The following is a 20156-nucleotide window of genomic DNA, read 5'->3' as shown; positions in this document are numbered from 1 at the left end:
CTAAAATTAGTAAATTTAGTTATTAAATTTAATAACTGAAATTCTCACAGGCTGTCTCTAGGTTAAAAAATAAAATGTATTTCTATAGAATAATTACATTTTTCTTACAGAGTGCCATACTGTCCTGTTATTACAGGAATGGCTGAAATTTGTGTCTGTGCTTTTTTTGTCTGGTGGTAGGTGGTATAGTAAGAATTAATGTAAGCAAAAAAAAACCCATCCCCAAACACAGTTCCAGAAGGTTGTCTATATCTGGCATAGGCAAGATTAATAATGTTGCATTGGGACCTTGCAGCTGTGCAGTACAGGGCCACCAGCTTATGGGGAGGTAATTTGACAAATAAATGTGGTGTGATTCTGTATTGCAAGCTTGGTGCTCTTGCCTGTACAGTGAGAGCTGTCTGTTCATGCTCCTAAAGATAATACTGGAACCAAAGTTTTACTTAGCAGAGTAAAGGACTGTAATAATTTCCTTGATGTGAAAGACTGACTTGATTTGGGTTTTATGGATTATATCCTGAAGCAGCGTACTTCTTTGAGACTCCCAGAGATAAAATCTCAGCAAGTGCTGTCTGTAACTGTCCCATTGTACAGTCTTGCTTTGTAGTTAGTATGTTTATCACAGAACAGGAATATTTTTAATGGCTGTTTGTAGCCATGTGGAGTGATTGATGAATCTATCCTAACAGAAAAAGAACTTGAATCTCTGAGTTCTCTTCCAGAGCTTTCCTCATTTGTTTGTTCTGTTGCTATGGACATCTACTATATCACTTTTATCACTAGTATGCAGGAGATAATTCTGATAGCTCGTGGCTTGTTGCACCAGTTCAGGTAACTAAAATAGATGCAGTTATTGAATAGTCTGTAAATCTGCACTTCTAATTGCAGACTTTCATCAAAATAATGGATCTATCCCTCTGCTATCTGATAGTGCTGCTTTTGGATAGGCAGCAGAATAGAGAGCAGCATCTTGATTAATGGAGATTCTTATCATTCTAATCTATCATTGTTTGTTCTGTTAAATGAAAGATATTGCATTTGGTACAAGCAATAGACAGTTGAGATAAATGCTTCTATTAGAGGCCGCCTTCTGCCTGTAAAGATGTCAAGTTAGTTTCTAGTTACTGAAGCCCCTTTAAAAGCTTTCAGGTTGTGAGTGGTCTCTTTACACAGTGTTATTTTTTGGGGGCTTTTTTTCACTCTGTCCAAAAAAGTTTTGGTAGTGTGTTTACATCACCCTAGGAGCTCCTTCCCCATTGTTACTGTTATGACAGGCTTTGGATCCTCAGCCAGAAACACTCTGTACTGTTTCTGAAAGTAGTAGTAGCAGTCATTTCTGTTTAAAGGACTGGGAAAAGTACTCATGGCAAGCTTCCCACCTGAGTACCTTATTGTGGCAAGGTATCTCTTACTTTATTTCTATACCTGTTTCATAAAAACCCTTCCTTGCTGTGTAATGCAATTCCATTATACCCGGATTTTGCAAAGGAGACTGACTGTATTATTTCTGTACAGTTGCTCATTGGATAGAAGCATCCTGAAAATGGGTGGTATAGAAGCAGCTCTTTTGAGCACTGTCTCTGCCCACAGTTTCTCTGCATGCCACCAACTAATAGTAAACCTAAAAATTCTCCTCAAAGGAAACCTGTTTTTTTTCCTTTGAAAGTATAATACTGAGTGCAGTAGTATATTGAACAGTATGTAGGATAATTAGTGAAGGGAAATTTCATTATATTGAGTATTCTTCCATCTGTCAAGCTTCTCTACTGCTAAAGGTTTCTTTTTCTTGTATCTTTCCTGCACATCTTAAGCCTGTTAATGCTCAGCATAGTTTAGATATCTTAGTTATTGCAGTGATCAGAGGTCTATTGACTTCTTTCTGTAATTGTAAGGGGAAATATGACCCCAATCCTGCAGCAGTTTAATGGAGGAAAAAGCCTTGCATTGTGTTTTGAGGATATTTGTAGTGTATGTAAAATTTGATCATAGTTGACTACAAAATATCTATCTTGTGCTTTATATTAAATGCCTTAACTAAACCTGTACTTTTTAATGTTTCGGCTTGCTTTGCATTTATGCTGTGATTTTTTAAATTTAATTTTATTTTTTTATTTAGGACTTGGATTTTGTCCGGTTTATTGTCAACTGTTTTTACAGATTATTACCCAAACTTCCTCAGTAAGTATTGTTTATTAAGCATTAAGCATTGTAGAGTGGTGTAACAAGAGCATTTCATACTATGACAGAAGATGGGGAAGATAAGGAGTTTTTTCAGGTGCTTTCTGTGGTAACTTCATGAAACATTAATGTTACAGTGTTAGGATATTCGTGTCCTGAAATCAGTACAACTTTGTTTTGTGAATAAACTTTACTTTCATCAAAAATCAACTGTCTTTTTGTGAAGTAATAATGTTTATTACTAAGTAATAGTTCTTAATATGTTTATACTTAGTAAGAACTATTGTAAACTCATAATAGAAAAGAATTGACCTGTTTTACTTTGCTTGTTACTTGTGTAGAAGCTTTACAAACTTTGATAGTTTGTATCCTTTAGGAGTCTTGAATGGTCAAAGAATGAAAAGAATGGCTCTAGAAATTTATGGGGAGCAATGGTTTATTCTGAAAATTATTTATTATGATTTTTGTGTGCACACTTAGAAAACTCTGCATACTTGCCTGCTAGATTTTTGATGCATAGGCAAACACTGCATAGTTTATGCTAGCTCATCTTAAATATGTTGTAGATTTTAGGTGAAAATGGCTGTGAATGTTGAACTTCCATACAGCAACTGCTTAAACTCTGAATATTAAATTTTGGCTTGCAGATCAAAGTTCAAAGCTTTGATCAAATATTGTCATGGTTTGACACTGGCACAATGCCAGTGCCTTTATGAAGATACTTTTTTTCTGGTTTCTGCTGTGAGATGTGACTAGGAATAAGCAAAGCAGGCTCTTACTTAGGGAAAAAGAACTAGAACTTTATTAACTATTTTACAACTACAGATAAAAAGGAACACACACACAGGGAAAATGAAAACTTTACAAGTGCATTTCCTCCTCCCCCCACCAAATTTCTAACTCAATACATTTGTTCTTCAAATCACCAACTTTCAGTCTAGCACTACCTTTTAGACAATCAATCTTCAGTTCATCAAGAGGAGAGGAGTCTTTCTTGTACCATGGGCTTCCCCTGGAAACACAGCTGAAGCCTCGTGTGTTTCTGTGTCACTCGTGGCACCGCCCGGAGTACATCTGCCGTCGTGACTTCTTCTTTTCTATGTCTAGTGCTCTCACTACTGAACACGGACTAAAACTGCTTCTAGGGTTGTCTTTTAAGGATGCTCTGTCTCGTTCTAAAAAAGGCACAGTCTCTCTTTTGGGACACCTGTCCCCACAATCTCTCCTTTGGGACACCTGTCCCCCCTATATTTTTCACCCCCTGGGGCCGAGGGGCACCAACACTGAACTCTCTTGGTTCTGAGGCCATTGCCTCCTCCTAGAATGCAGTCTCTGTATCACAAGGAACATGGTTCTGTCCATGGCTATACAAAAAGAGTCCAGCAAAAGCCACTCCATCATCTCTTCCCACTAGGATTCTTCTCTATTCTTTTACTATCTCTCACTCGCTCAGACTTCTCTCACACTGGCCCATTTCTTTCTTCATCTTCTACTCTATCTTCTAGGAGAGGTCAATGATCTGTAAAGTTCTCATTCTCTAAAAAGGGGTTAAAAGCTCTTACAAGTGGCTGGCTGAACCCCCCCCCCTTCTCCGTCCCAGCCGTGCTGCCGGCGCAGGCCCATGTTTATCAAGCTTCAAGGTTACAGTCCCAGGCAGCGGCTCTCTCTCTCTCTCTCTCTGTGTCTCTCAGGGGGGGGCTGCCCGATGGCTCCCGGTCTCTCTCTCTCTCTTCCACCCTTCCACCCCGGGGCTCAGGCCTACCTCTCTCGGCCACATGGCTTTCCCCTCCCCCTGCCCAGCCAGCAGCTGGGCCGGGGGAGAGACCCGAACTCTTTCCCGCCGGAAACCCAAGAGGACCCTCCCAGGGGAGAGCTCTGCTTTTAACTCCGTGTTCTCAGAGGCGTGTCCATGTCTCAATGGTCAGGTTAAATGCCAATATTAAAGTCTGAATATCCATTGGCCAAAAACACAGCATCTCAAAAAACACATTTCCTGTCAAACCACCACAAATATCAAACTTAAAGGCAAGAGCAACATTGTTTTTGACATTCAAGAGGAAAAAAAATCAGGACACTTAAGTGTTTTCTAACCTCTATGGTTAAATAAAGAATATTTGGAAAAAATAGATATAAAGACTTATTTGTTTCTTTGTGAAATAAGGGGTGCTGAATATACTTCTTAAACTTTCTTTTTTTCAGTAGCTGGTTTTCTAGGTCAGGTTGAGATCTTGCCTTTCTTTGTTTTATTTGTGAGATGAGTATTAGTAACAATGTCAGAAAAGTAACATCCCAGGAAGTACATAAACAATGTATAACTTGGAATTTTATTGCCTGTTTTCCAAGCAAACAGCTCATGTTTCTAAATAGCAATTAGTTTGTACAAAATTGCTTTTACAGGGAGGTGATCATGAAGGTTTGTGAAGTGAATATTTACTTTTTACATGAATGTTATTGATGTATTTGTTCTTAAATAGGGAAATACCTAGCACTTGGTATTCAGATTTTTGTTTTTCTTTTCAGCAAAGATAGTAATATTTGAAATGCCATGGATAATGAATGGTAAGTTGGGTTTTTTTTGTTGTTTTTTTTTTCTTTTCAGATTGTGATAACTTTTAAAAGTTAGCATAAATAAGAAGCATTTTTCTACTCTGTGTAGATACAAATGAATAATGGAGTTTGTTAGACATGCATCTTTAAATCTGTCAGTTTAAAAGTTGCATACTTTCCATTTTTCCTTCTATCATTGTATTTTGGATCATACTTTACATGAAGTCTCTATTCATCCTATTGTTTCCAAATGTTAGGAGACCTTGATAAATAATCTATCCTTGAATGCTACTAACTAGAATCCTTTCAGGAATCCTATCATTAGCAGTGATGGTGACTAATAACCAGCTCAAGACTAGAATGCACAGTTTAGGATAGATGCCTCACACTTGGTGCTGATGTGGTTACATTTGTTCTGATATGGATACTTTAATAATTAGCTGTAACTATAATATATAGGATCAATATGCCATTCCTCTGTTGTTGCCATATGAATACATATTTTTATGTTGGCTTTATATTTTGCTGCATATTCATGTTTTACTGTCACTGAAATAAGTGATCTTTGTAAATGCTTCATAAATCTAAACAAAAATCCTTTAAATCAGCCAACCATTTCAGCAAGGAAGAGTGTATACATCTTTCCCAACCTCCCTCACTCAGATTTGGAAACACAGTTGGTTTTACCTGCTCGGTACTTCAAGGGCTAAATTCTAAGACAAGAGTTGTCAGTTATTCAATCAAAGATATTCCTTCCATTTTCTCTGTAAATAATACCTTTTTTCCCTTGCATTGCTCATTCCAATTATAATAGATACTTTCAGAGCAGGTTCTGCAATATCTTGAGGGATGTAACTCACTTGTGCTATGTAAGATCTACCAATACACTGAAAAAACCTACAAAAACAAAATACCAAAACTGCTATCCTGTTAACTCATGTATACCTTTTGTTTTGTTTGGTGTTTTGTTTTTTAAAGCTGCTTTTAAAATCGTGAAGGGTTGGCTTGGCCCAGATGCAATAAGCATGTTAAAGTTCACAAACAAAAATGACGTGCAGGAATACATCAGTGGAGAGTACCTGCCACCTCACATGGGTGGAACTGTAAGTATGAAATGTCATGTTTCTGTTGTGATAGACTGAGACACCTGTATTCCATATGTGGGATTGAGGGTTGGCTCTTCACAGATGGGAGATTTCTTGAAATTGTTTTGCCAATGATAATTTCAAAATCACAATAATATAAAATAGGTGAACTTAATGAGCATTCAGTATCTACATTCTTAAGTACATTCTTAACTACTGCTACTATTTTTTCTGAATTATTCATCTCCTTATAAGTCACTGAAAACCACTTAGTTTTTCAGGCTTTCAAGAAAAATTATCTAAGTGTCATTGTCACTTGTACTTTTTTTGTTCCTGGTGAATTAGAGATGGTGTTTGTTCATGAAACAAGTTCTATAGACAGAAAGTAGGTTTCATTGTCCTCTGAGAGTTCTAGTCCTGCTCCAGGGCTATGATTCATTAAAGACAGTTATATTGTAGCTATTTTTCCTTTGCTGTCTCTAGGGCTGCATTTTACGATATGGCTGTAGATTCTTTTCAAAGAGTATAGTAGAGCTCCAAAGTGGTACAAGCAGCATCAGTTTAACAGAACCAGAATCCAGTTCTAGTGCCATTTAAAGAGTGGAACAGCACAAGCATCTTGCACAACAGGTTTCACTTTTCACAAGGCTAGTAGTATTGCATAACCTTTAAAATAAATTAGCAGAAAAATTATGCTTTAAAAATATTAATAAGCCATTTATGGTAGTAGACTAAGACCACTGCAGGGGACTTACTTTTGATGGTTCTTTTTCCACCTTTTCTTTTCTTTTCTGAAGTACTTTTGGCATTATGGCAGTAACAACATGGAGAAAAGGAGGGTTGTGTTTCAGCAATAGTAGGGGAGGCCATGTTCCTTTGTATATGAATTCAGGGCAGTGTTAATGTGACCAGGATATAAACTTGTTTGGGGAACATGAATAATGTTACTTTGATTTTCATTTGACTGAGATTAGAGGCCTTTTAAAAGTGCATGTGACTCTTGAAGAAAAGATACCCTTTTTCTCTGTGGACAATTGCTGCCCCAGCTCCCAGTCTCACATAGGAACTTCCTCATCTGGAAGAAAGTGGAAATTACTGCACAGCAGGAAGTGGGCATTGAGGGAAGGGCTGATGTCTGAAGTGGCTTCAGTAAGGGATTCCATGTTTTTTAGCAGTGGTTCTGGGCCTGCCTCCTGTGGTATTGTCCTATTGTTGCAATAGTGACAAGTTTTTTTCCTCATTAAAGCTGAGTATCTCCCATCTGCATTTTAGAGTATCTTACCTAATAGTTTATTATGTCTTTAAAGAAAAAACTTTTGGTTTTGCTAAATACCCTATTGAAGCATCTGATGGAACACACAGTTATTTGTAATCCTGCCTTGGGCCTGAAAGGTCTGATTGCTGATTAGTGATTGTTGATCAAGCTCGCTCCATGTTGCCCATCTGGGAGCATTAACAAGTTTCAGAATCTTGGAGGCAGCTTATCCACATCATCTGCTTGGGGTAAAAAGTTGCAGTGGCAGAAATAAAGTAGTAGAATAGTAGTAAACTTGTCTGACAAGAGCTCCAGTGGTTTTAACAATTTCAGCAAAACAGTTTTATCTCTGCATATTAAGAGCCCTGTATTTTGAACCAGCACATGCTTTGTCTAACTACTGAGTTTCACTTGGTGGGTGTTTTGAACTGTTAACCTCAAAACTGTCAGAATTTGGAAGTATTGTTACCAAATACTGAGACTCCAAAATTGGGCTCTGAATCTGTCTTCCCAAGATTTTTTGGGTGTATACAGTAAAGCATGTTCTTTGCATCTCTGATAGCAGGGAGTTTTTCACTGACCAGACAACAGACAAGTTAATGCCCTTTCTCAGAATTTAACTTTTCTTGATGTGATAAACCTTGGCTTCTCTTGAGGCAGCTAGCTAGAGTACAATTCACCATTATTAGTATTGTCAAGCCTGGCTTTTTAAAATGCAGCATCTGACTTGCACAAATTGATTCCTTCCATTTTTCTCTCAAGTGTTTGGTTTTGTTTGTGAGGCAGTTTGGTTTTTTTTTGCCTCATTCTGATTTTCTCTCTGTCATCTTTGATTTCCACACGTTTAGTTACAGATCTTCATATTCGCCACGAGCCTAATGCCAGTGAAGAGCACAGCATATCTGTGCATCCTTTGCTGTGTCCCCTACCAGGATCCAATTTGGAAGAGCCAAGTCCTGCCAGTGGAGCAGATCATTTGGCAGGTTAATTTGGGGAGATAACTAGATTCCACTGCACTTATGTTCTTTGTATTTCAAAGACTGTTAGACTAGTTCTGGAAGTAACAAAAAAAAATCTGTAGAATTAATAGTGTTGAACTTGGAGTCAGTGATTACTTTGCTTAACTAAGGGAAGCCTCTGTTGGAAGCCTCCAACTTCAATGTCTCAATGAAGTTATCTTTAAGCATATTTTAAGTCTGTCTCAAGGTTACTCAAAAGATGAATCAGAAGTTTTCCATAGCTTTAAAATCCTTAGATTGACTGTCAGCCAGCTGTGAAAGAGGAATATTACATGCTTTATTTTAGACAACTAGGCAGCAAAGGTGGCTCCAGAGTACCAAAAGCATTAAAACTAATTATGGAAAATAGAAACTTGGGCTTTGCAAGACTTTGGAATATGAATTTGGTCTATGTTCCATTCAAGTCCTCATCAGTCTGTTGGCTGTGGCTCTTACCATATTGCTAATCCATACATTGCTACACATCACATATGTGGCTTTGAGTTGTTCTTGTCCATAGTGCACAGAGGTGATTTGCTTTATAGCAGGTTTGTTTTGGTAGAGCTTGTCAAAATGCCCAGGGCAGATCTAGGAGCAAGCTGATGCTAGCCAGCATGGAAAATAAGGGTTAGGTGCTCAAGAACCACTTGGTAATATTTTTCATTTAGTAATAAATGTATCCTAACTCAGTGTTTACTGGCTTTCCTATCTATTGTATCACACATTCTGCCAGTTCCAGCTGTTGGAACAGTCCAGTTCTTAAGGCATACACATTTCTGACTGAGCAGAGAGATTTGTCTCTTCAGTAATATTTTTCTGCAAGACTGAAGTACATATTGTGTACACCTTGATACAAGACATGAACACACAGTAGGGTTTTGATTTGTTCTTTTGCCCAGTCTTTCTCTGTCAGAAAATGGATTTAACAAGGATGAATTGATTGAGATTCTCTCTACTGGTGCCAATATTGAACAATGTGTGCAACTGCTGTGCTCTTCATCTGGGTATCTAAATTGATAGCCCACAGGTTTTCTTGGAATTACCTTATATAGGTCCGTGGCCTGAAGTTAAGACATGCCTGAGCTTGCATATGACTTCATGGCCACTGTGTGCATGTAATCTTAGAATATATCACTACTGTGATTAAAACACCTCTACAAAAAACTGCCAAAAATAGTAGCATGCATTCTCTAGATCTGCTATAAAAAAGAGGCATAAGTTTATAGAATGGATGTATCAGGCATTGAATAAATATCTTGTTTAGCTGGCTGAGGTTTTCACCCTGTTAGTAGATATACCCATGCCATTGAAACTTAGGCATTGTGACTAGGAAGTGTGGGACTTGGAACAGAATCTCATCAGTGGGACAGCTCAGCTCTTGAAGCTATCAAGCTGCATGGATTAACAAGGCCAAGTAAAGTGTGCAGCAAAATTAATTTCCCTCTATTAAGCTCACTTTGTTACATTCCCTTCATCCTATGCTGGGAGGGAATGACAAAGCTTTGTTGGTTTGGTTAAGGGGAAGCTGGATATTTCTGTCAAATGTGGGATGTCAGTATTCTGTAAGACTATTGTAATATTTCTTGTGGACTGGAGTCTTTTAATAATGATTTAGTCTGTAATTGATACCTAAAGCTTGTCCTTCTGCCCCTTAATAGGATATTGTTTGAGCCAGGGAATACTTGTTTCATTCACCTAGAGGTCTTTGACTGTTGCTACAAAGGAGTAGATGAGATTTAGATCTTGATTAAAGATGAGCAGGAAGTATACTTTTTTGTTTGTGGTTTCTTTGAATGGATCCATCTAAGACTTTTCCTTTTTAATCTTTCTTAATATCACATTATTCCTTCTTTTGAGAAAATGTTCTTGCTTATGGAGAGCTCTCTTGAAACATCTTTTTGTAACTCCCTGCTGAGGGAGGCGTCATTTGTGAAGCAAGGCCATTGCTCCATTCTGCCTCACAGGAGTCAAAGCTGTGTTATTTTTCTCCACTGGAAAAGCTGACAGACTATATCAGTTTACTGAATGCTTTAAACTGCTTGAAAATGCAGTAGGAACAGAGATCCCTGTTCAAACACTGCCTCTAATATGAAATGTAATAAAATAATTTGGAGAACGTTAAGAAAATTTCCAGTTGGCAAAATTTGTTTTTTTCTGATCTTCCAATGGAAAAGGTACCTTTATTGCAGAGTCATTGAGAACTTAAGTATTCTGCTGCTGCATTACTCAAATGTCTTAAATATGGTCTTTAAATAGATTTGGCATTCCAAAGATTAGAGGTCTGAATTGCAGAATATGCTAGAGATCCACACACATTATATTAAACTTAAGGGATTATTTGGGCTTGTTTTCAGCTTTATTTCCTTTTTTTAAAGTGGCCATTGTGAAACTAACATGGAAGGAACTAGTGATGTTTTTCATCACTTTTGAAATATTTTCAGAAATATCTGTCATAAGTTTTAAACCACATTTTTGAGAACTAAGGTGAGAACTTCAGCAATTAGACTCTGAATGCTGATCCTTGATGGACCAGCTTCTGTAGTCCTGCTGTGAATATAAATACAAGTTTACTGGCTTTGTTGGATGACTGTATTTATTTGTCTATTGATGATAAAATAGAAATTCTTGGTGTCAGCTTTCTGCAGGGTGCAACTTGAAATGGATAAATGAAACATAAAAGTAATGTGAAACAAAGACAATATTTCCATTTAAAAAACCCTAGAGAAGGCACTTCTAATCCTTTTGAATAACTCATCTTTTATAAATCCTTATCTTTCAGGATTCTTTCAAGTACAGTTATCCTCCATTGGTTGATGATGATTTTCAAACTCCTTTATGTGAAAATGGGCCCATTACAAGTGAAGATGAGCATGAAAGTAAAGAAGAGATAGATGCAGACACCAAGGAGACTGGGGAGCTGAATGAAGCACAAAACCTTAATCAGAAAAAGGTATCTAAGTGAAGATATAGGCAAGGCTAGCTAGATGGTTACAAAGTGGCACAAGAGGCATATAATTTTGGTTACTTGTCTTTGTGTTGTATGTTTTTAACAGTTTTTCTGTCCTCTAATTTAGCAAAAGATCACAGGAAAGCTAAAAAATTATAATTGCAGTTTCAACCTTGACTCTTGGTCTGTTAAGACAAGTTTCATGCTTCAGAATGCATAAAATGTGCACCAAGTATTTAGTCTGTCTCTTGGAATATAGTGAAATGCACAGCAGAAAGAAAAAGGTTTCTGTGTTTTGGTTTTGTTTTCAAAGGTTGTCTTTCTGCTAGGTTTCTTTTTAATCTTGGTATATTTAGTGGTGATCATTTTGAAATAGATCTAGTTTTCTCTGATGCTTAAATCAGTATGTACATGAAAAAATCTTGTTAAATATTTATGCACTATTGGATGTTACTTTGTTTTCTTAAATTATTGATAAAATCTCAACACATAAATTTTTTCATTTATTCTCAGGAGAAATTGTATTCCTACTCCATCAATCATGTTTTGCCACATAATCTTCCTGCAGTGTTGTTTATCCAGAAATAAAGACATTGTTTTGCACAAGTTCATATGAAGTGATATTTAGGAATATGCAGTAATATTAACTGGGGATATTGCTCTTGAAAATAGTAGAAAAAATCTGAAATTCACTACTTTATTACCATAATTAATTTTGGAATATTACTTGCAAAACTTCTGTTTAGTGGAGTAGAATACAGTTTCATTTACTGGTAGAGGTTTTTCAGAATAATTTGAAATGTGCAGCTCACTAAGTAGTCCAGCTGTTATTTGCAACTTGGCCAGCTTTAAAAAAAACCAAAAAAAGATAATTTCACTGACCTTAAGGTCAAAAGGAAGCATTACATAACCATGGTTAGACTCAGTAGCTTGTTTTCATTTGGGCACATTTTGGAAGCTATGATTCTCACATACAGAAACATGGAGAATTTCTGCTCTGTGTGTGAGTTACCTTTGGTGCTTAATAAGCCTCAGTGTTTGCTGGCTTTTCATTTGCTCGGGTGACTTAGCTTTCTACTTAAGGTATTTTAGGTTTTTTTACTTTTGTTACTCATGAAATACCATAAAGCATATAATTGTTTTTACTTTTATTCAGTGTAACCAAAGTGCTACTCAGTCTTATTCAGTACAGGGAAAAATGAGGGATAAACTTGGTTAGTAAGTGCCTGTCCTGTAGGTGCTTTCATTTTTGTGTTCTACAGTAATATTTTTTCTGGTAGCTTTATGTCAAACAAAGCCTAACATATAACTAGTGCAGTGTATTCACACACTAACATTTTTCTACCACTTTTATATAATTATTAAAAAAGTTCCTGTGTGGGATCTTTTTATACAGCCTATTTCATATAAAGTTTTGTATTCCTTTAGTTCCCATACTTCAAACTTGCATGAACTGAGTTCTCTTCATGTCTTTCCTCTGTATTAAGAGTGGAATAAAAAAGGAGACTAAGCAAGCTCTTCAGTCAGCTGATTTGGAATCATGATGTCACTAATGATGATGTCACTAATTTTTTCAGTCTTCTGTACCCCCCCAGCACCTGCCTTGTTTTGCATGTATTTTCCTAATGTTATAGAAGAAAACCCTAAGAACCTAAGATGTACCTGCAGTTTTGAAAGCACCAATTCAATCAGCATTATTTCTTTTATGTTCTGCAATACTTCAGAGTTTCATCTAAGAGCAATGAAGATCTGTTTAGCTACCCTGCAACTCAAAGAAGTGTAAAATTGGTGCTGTGTTTTCTGTTACACTGGTACAGTGATTGTATTGTTTTAATCTGTTTTAATTTTAATTTGCCATGGGTAAATACCAGTGCTTTATAACCTTTGATGTGCTATAACTTAGTGTGTCTGAAGTTTTCAAAAACAGACTTGACCATCAGGAAAATACCTGGAAAAAAAAAAACCAAAGCAGAGTTTTTGTTTCATACACATTTAATGTGTTATGGAATTTCTATAGTAAAGAATTTTATTCAGTGGACTTCAAGAACCTTCAGGGAATGAATATATGTAAGGCTTGGTCTATAATAGGTAAACTGTTGAAATAAGCCTCATCATATTCTTTGAAATGCCTGCATGATTTGTAACATGTAATCCAGTTTTCTAGTTAATCATTATAACTATCATTTTTACTCAGATGAATTCTATAGAACAAATTTCCAAATCAGAGGAAACTGACAAAACAGAGGTCAAACCAAAAAATGCAAAGAAAGCATTAACCACTTTTAAAGGACCTTATTACATATCAGGTAAAAATAATTTTCTTAAATTTTCTTTTTACAATGTGCCTTGGACACTTGAGTACTGAACTAGTTGGTTTTAAAATAAAGTTTTTTCAGACTGTTAGAGGAAAACAAATTATCAACTTTTTAAGATGGATTTTTACAAAGCTCAAAGAGTTTTTCTGGTTTTAGAAGTTTTCACTGAAATCTTCTGGTGTCACTAAAGATTGGTATATTTTTTGTACAAATAGGTGTATATTCCATAGAACTGTGCAAGTGTTTTGTTTATAATGAGAAACCATCTGACTAAGTTAAGACCCTATCTGTAATGAGAGCACTGGTTTGACATTGATTTCATTGGCTCAAGAAAAACCAATGTTTTTTCAAGACAGTTTTTACACTCAAATCTTGCTTGAATTCTTCTGGCTTATGATGGTATAAATGTCTACAGTAATAGTTTCCACCAGTTAAACTTGATTAATGGGTCCAATTTATTTTGTGTGGAAAGGGCTCTATAATGACATATCTACCCAGAACATTTTGTCATCCAAGATGCAACATCTTGCAATTATTTTTATCATGAAACTAAAATAAAGAAATCAATTAGCCAATATCATTTTTTCTTTTCACTGCCTTTTAGGTTAAGATGCTTGTTTAGAATTTGATGTAGATGTTAACTTTTATTTTCACTTTCAGTTTGCTATTAGATGAATGAAGAAAATATCTAATTTTTAGGTAATTTCTTAGCTAACTTTTTAAGTGCTGTAATGAATTAGTTTTGGAATGAATTTTAATGACATGCTCATTAGCATAAATATATTTTATATGTGTAAATTTTTCCTAATTTTGAAATGAAAAGCCTCCTCTGTATAGCCTTAGATCCTTGTATGGCAAGACAAAGGCGTAGACTGCAAAACTGTGATTATAAAAGAATGTTGAACATTTTCTGTGACAATCACAAATGCTAGATGTGTATTCCAACCACTTTTTAATTAAAAAAGAAAGGAGCATGAATCATAAGCAGACAAGAAAAAAAAAATCCAAAGAACCAGAAACACCCCCAGAAACTTCCTTTTTTTCTCTTAAAATACTTCAAGCTGTCATTGAATAGAAGTAACTTACATGGACTGCAACACATGGAAGAGTAAAGTTAGTCAAGTATAGAGGTGTTAACATTTGTAGTCGTGCTGTCATGGAAAATAAAATACTGGTGTCTCCATTGTTCTTGCTGTTTGTTTTGTTTCTAAAGTAAAATCCTGAGTGCAGCTGTTGCTCTGGACATTTTACTGAAGGTGATGGAACCATTTAGTGCCATTCATTACCAGTCGTTGGCACCTATCAGAGACCATAAGCTCTGCCACCCTGATTAACTTGCACCCTTGCTCATCTCCCAGCATTGCCCTGTGAAGGGAGCAGCCTGGAGCCAGAGCACGCAGCTGAGGCACTGCAGATCTGGCACCAGAAAATCATGGACCAGAGCTGGGTCCTCGTGCTCTTTTGTTTCTTGTATTTTTAGTCATGCTTATGAGTCAGCTGTCTCCCTCATTTAGACCACAATTGTATTTGACTTGTATACCTTACAATGAAAGGCTGCCTCTGACTTTCCTCCTCAATAAATGAATTTGTTTGGTCAGACAAAAAGCAGCAGCTTCCTTGTACTGTCTGGCAGAGAAGCAGCTCGTGATGTGTTGTGTTACAAGAATTTCTAGTACAAGCTGGTTATGTCACACACATCAGATTAAGGAAATTCCTGCATCTGTGAAAGTTAAAAGCTTGGGTGTTTGTTTAAACAATCCACCCTCCTAATAGCTACATGCCACCTACCCCCAGTGCTGTGGAACTTGGTTTCACTGACAAGAGCCACAGAGCAGTGGTCCACAGGCTTTTTCTTTTCTTATTTTCCTTTGCTCAATGACCGTAATTGGTAGAGCAAGAAAGGCTCTGGCAGAATGTTCCTTCCCTTGATCATGTTTGTAGCTTATTTTGAGGCTGATTATTGTTATCTTGTTTCATTTATGGTTCATCTTGCAATTGCTGTTACACACAGCTGCAGCAGTACAGTCTTAAGTTAGCTAAACTATTTGTAGCTACACTCCTTCCCTTCCCTAGCGCTCGTTACTTAAATTGACAATTTGGAAATGAAAGAATACTGAGAGGAGGAGGGAACCCATCCATTTTTTGGTTTCTGCCTTATTTGGCACCCTTCCTTATCCCCACCACAAAAGAAGTAGCCTTGTCATGTGACCTGACTAATGCGACATCAGCACCCAACGTCACAGTCACCCCCGGAACCTGCTTCCAGCATGGGCGTTCACGCTCGCCCTGCAGCACCAAGGGCTTTTCTGCTCAGCTCATACCCTGGTTTAAATAGGAGAAGAAGGATTGGTACCATAAAAGGAAGTCTTTTGAGGAGGAGGTCAAACTAATGTGAAATTGGCATTCCAAAAAGAGGATGTGGGGAAAAAAAAATCATATGTTTGAAAAAGTATATGCAGCTCAGTAGTATGGAGTAGAATGGCAGTTCTTTGTGTGCTCCTCATGTGACATAATGAAAGTTCTTCACTTGCTACTCAAGTTTCCTTTCAACAATTATATGAGCATGCCCTACCTTTTTCCTAATAGTCTTCATTTGAATGCTTATCCAAATTGAGTTGTGTTAGTTTGATGTGGTTTAAAATATCTCATGCATGACTCTCTTAATTGCACAAGAATATTAAAAACAAGCAATAACTTTATTTATGCATGTGGTACCACAAGTATGTGAAGACTGACTCATAAGTACAAGTGGAGTCAGCTGTCGTGGTTGAAATGATTGCCAGTTGTGGATATCTGCCTTCTCTTATGTGTGCACTATAACCATGACAAGGATGGATGTTTGAGGTTGAAATTCCTCCCTGTCTGTGACACCTTATACTCCTTAACATGAGCATAAATTAAAGTCAGCGATGCTTTCCCTTACCACACTGCCCAAAGATGCAGTAGCTGATTGTGAGTATCTGTTGGCTGTTCCTGCTGTTACAGATGGCAGAAGTCAAGGGCAGTTATCAGCTGAGGCAGCCAGTTCCACTTGTCATGAGTCAACCCTGAGCTTCACTACAAAATTTCTGCTTTTTGTTTTCATAGCTTTTTTTGATGAAAATCTGTTTATGTTGATTGTAGCTGCAGGGTAGAAAGTATTTTATTTTCCTGGAGGTGTGGTCAAGTTTTTTTCTATGATCTATTGTAAATATAATCTGAAGAAACTAATTATTTTTAAATTTCCTATCAGCCCAGCAGAAGAGCTATATTTTGGATCCAAAGAAACTGGAGAGAAAAAATGTTTGATAGTTCTCACAAATGTCACTAAGAATGTAGTGGCTTTTAAAGTAAGTGTTTTATGTGTGGTCTGGTTTGATAACTGTGTAACTTTCTTGTTTTCTGTCAGGAGGAAGAATACTATTAAATCAGTTTTACAGACAAAATTTTTTATTGTGTAGTGATGTTTGAGGCAGATCAAAGATCTTCTGGCTGAATTTATGCCTAAAATGTACCACCTCAAAGGGGTAATTAGTATTACAAATCTTTGGAGCACTGACTAAAAAAGAGCTAAAGTGATGGTTAGTTTTTTAGTGAGAGTAATACTTTTTGAAAAAGAAAGGCTTGAGCATTGAGAAGTCATCTTTTTAGAATTTTTTTTTTAATACTGGCTGGAAACAAGTTAGTAATAATTCAAAATGATGCAGATCCACCTGCAAATGTCATCATCAAAGGAATTAGTAGTTATATTTGCTTCAGAATGATGGAGTTTACTTGCATCTTTGTGGATTTTTCCCATGCTTTGCATTCTCTGCACATTAAAATATCTTAAAGTTTTCATATTTTCATATTTATTATAACATGTTCTTGTCTGGTTTTAAATATGTATGCAAAAGAAAAATAGCAAATGAAAGAAAACAAAGGATAAATGCAATTGGCAGGGAGGAAAAAGGAATATGCAAGAGTCTTATTATACCTACAAAAAAATGTATTTTAGAGATTTGTCCTAATAGTCAAGCTTTTGGGGATTTAGTTATTACAAAATGAGAGAAATTATGAAGCAATCATAGTTTCTGCATGCACTTACTGTATCCATCGTATTTCTTGTTTATAGGTCAGAACTACTGCACCAGAAAAATACAGGGTTAAACCCAGTAACAGCAGCTGTGAACCTGGCACATCATTAGATATAATAGTTTCTCTTCATGGTGGTAAGTAAAACTGTAAAATAGATCTTGTAAGAAATCTGGGCAAGTAGCATTAGACATGCTCTAGACACTGATGGCTGTGTGTGCTTGCTGGTGTGTGGGACTGACTGATGCCCATGTCTACTTGACTCTTGTATGAGAATGGTACCATTTGTTAGAAAAACATGGATGTCAGAAAGGATTTGAGTAACTGCCTGTACTGATTTACTGCTCCACTCAGGCATAAGCAGCTGTTGTCTGCAACCCATTTTGTTTCTTGTCTTAAAAAACAAAAAGTCTGAGTGGCACTTGTCTCACTGGTTCATTATTACAGTGGGAATTTATCTGCAGTAAATCAGTTTCCTAAATTGTTGCAAGGACAGGTGAATTTGCTGGAGAATATGTTCTTTACAAAATTTTGGATTGTCTTTGAGCTATTAAGATGAAACTAGTTCTGTTAAAATGAACATATACAATTTTGGAAAACTGTGATTAGAGTTATTGAGCTTTAGAGAACGATTTCCTAGTTTTTATTTCTAATAAGTCCTGCAATAAACAAGTTATAATTTTATGGCACTTTTGTGCAAAATACTTCTATCCTCTTTGCAATATTGTTGTTTTATCTAAGCACACTGTTGTTTCTGGTTTTGTTTTTGTTTTTCTTGAGGGCAGGTTTTGCAGCTTCTTTGCAGGATCGTTTCCTTATAATGGCAGCAGAAATGGACCAGTCTTCTGGAGCAGGTGTGCCAGAACTGACTCAGTTTGGAAAGAAGTCCCTAGGACCAAAGTGATGGAACATAGGTAAGTGTATGGTTTTCTGGTAACAGGGGTTTGAGGGCTTTTAAGCTTTTATTATTTAGCTGATTTATAGCACTTGTGTAATTATAATCAGTGAAGATTTCTCTAAATTCACGTGTGTGGTTACTGACCAAAATACATTACTGAGACTTTTGCTCTGTTTTAACTGATTAGATGTGGGTTTAATGTATAAAATGGTATTCTGGATGTGCTCTTCTTTTTTTCTTGTTATTTTCATGCTGATTAAAAGTTAAGTGGAAAAAATATGAATGCATGTGACAATACACATGAACAATAGGTTTTTAATAAGAATATGTTGTTTTAGTTTTCTAAAAAGAAACAGTCAAGGAAAGCAGACATAGTAAACAAAACTATTTTCTCGACAGTATTAAAAATATTCCCTTTCTACTAGGGAAAATCAGAATTTTGTAGAAAATTTCTGTAAAACCTATCACATGTTCACATGTGTATTTTCGATATTTAGTGGTGAAAAAAGTCATCTAGAAAAATTGCTAGAAAAATACATTTCCCCATAGACTTTTTAAAATGCACCTGTTGCTCTTCTCTCTCATCCAGTCACATTGGGTGGTATCACTGAACGTATCTAGGAAAAGTTCCCTGCAGTTTTGACTGATTTTTTGCCTTAGATTGTTCCTGGAGTTTTTCTGTGGGTTTGTGGGGCTGGTTTTTATGGAGCTGCCTTTACCCCCTCATGGCCAAAACTACCATGGAAAAGTATTTTGTGAGTCTTGGTGCCTAAATCTTGTTCTGTGTTTGCTTCACATGCTTCTCCCTTACTTCCCTTTTGAGTAAAATCTACATCATGTGAGTGGCCTTGAGCTTCCTTGCATAAGTGGTGCAATTTATTTGTTTTTTTTTTAAGACAGACCCTGAAACAATGGAGAGAGGTCATTTGATTACAAGCATGCTGTGTACATTACTTACTCACAAATACAAACCTGACCTTTATTTTTTGGTAAAACCTAGACTAAATGTAGTGTAAATATAATTATTGTCTCTTAAATTTAAAAGTGCAGGGACTTTATCCTCTTAAGATGGATTGTTTACTCCTAATTATACAATGTTGCATTAAATTTGTGATTTTTGGTGTGTGTTCTTGTTTCCTTTTTACAGGCTCAGGTGTCATGTCATAGAAAGTAGTAAGCCCTCTTCTCTGACATTAAAAGACAATGCATTTAATATTCCAGCAAAAACTAATGAAGATTTACATATACAGGTAAGAGCATATTCCTTTGTGCTGAATATTCAGAAAAATTATAGAATATGATAGAGATAAAAAGAATTTTTAATGAACCTTTGTGGTATTTTGTGAATTATATACTATTAATGTCTCAGCAATTGAAGATAACTACATCAGTTATAGTGATTTAATTTTCTTTAATGATAATGGTTTAATAATCATTACATTTTCAATGCAGTTTGCTTATTCTTCTTGTGTATATAGAGATCTGTCATATTAATGAGCATCAGTAGTATCTTTTGCTTCTGAGTGTAAAGATGTCACCTGCTTGATGCAGGCCTTATTGGTTATCCATAACTTAAGATTTGAAGCTCCTTTAGTGGGAGAGATTCCTGAAGTGTGTAGTGATAGAAAAGGTATTGCTGAGAGACCACTGAGAGAAGGCCTTTCCTTTCCTTTCCTTTCCTTTCCTTTCCTTTCCTTTCCTTTCCTTTCCTTTCCTCCTTTCCTTTCCTTTCCTTTCCTTTCCTTTCCTTTCCTTTCCTTTCCTTTCCTTTCCTTTCCTTTCCTTTCCTTTCCTTTCCTTTCCTTTCCTTTCCTTTCCTTTCCTTTCCTTTCCTTTCCTTTCCTTTCCTTTCCTTTCCTTTCCTTTCCTTTCCTTTCCTT

The 20156-nt window shown here is 36.3% G+C and overlaps 1 protein-coding gene across 1 annotated transcript in view; it reads left to right on the top strand.

The window, feature by feature from the left end:
• MOSPD2 (motile sperm domain containing 2) overlaps window positions 1–19577 on the top strand; it is a 32157-nt gene extending 12580 nt beyond the window's left edge. Inside the window, 12 exon segments of the mRNA XM_036380334.1 lie at window positions 2117–2149; window positions 2151–2178; window positions 4699–4737; window positions 5704–5828; window positions 10843–11013; window positions 13205–13301; window positions 13304–13316; window positions 16558–16654; window positions 17419–17515; window positions 18164–18250; window positions 18253–18292; window positions 19424–19577. Of these exon segments, the coding sequence (XP_036236227.1) occupies window positions 2117–2149; window positions 2151–2178; window positions 4699–4737; window positions 5704–5828; window positions 10843–11013; window positions 13205–13301; window positions 13304–13316; window positions 16558–16654; window positions 17419–17515; window positions 18164–18250; window positions 18253–18292; window positions 19424–19577 (981 nt within the window).
• The last annotated feature ends 579 nt before the right edge of the window (window positions 19578–20156 follow it).

This window comes from Molothrus ater, chromosome 2 (assembly GCF_012460135.2).
Source record: "Molothrus ater isolate BHLD 08-10-18 breed brown headed cowbird chromosome 2, BPBGC_Mater_1.1, whole genome shotgun sequence".
In the NCBI taxonomy this organism is placed as follows: Eukaryota; Metazoa; Chordata; class Aves; order Passeriformes; family Icteridae; genus Molothrus; species Molothrus ater.
Note: the sequence above shows the minus strand (reverse complement) of the source record. Positions and strands in the feature narration are given on the sequence as shown.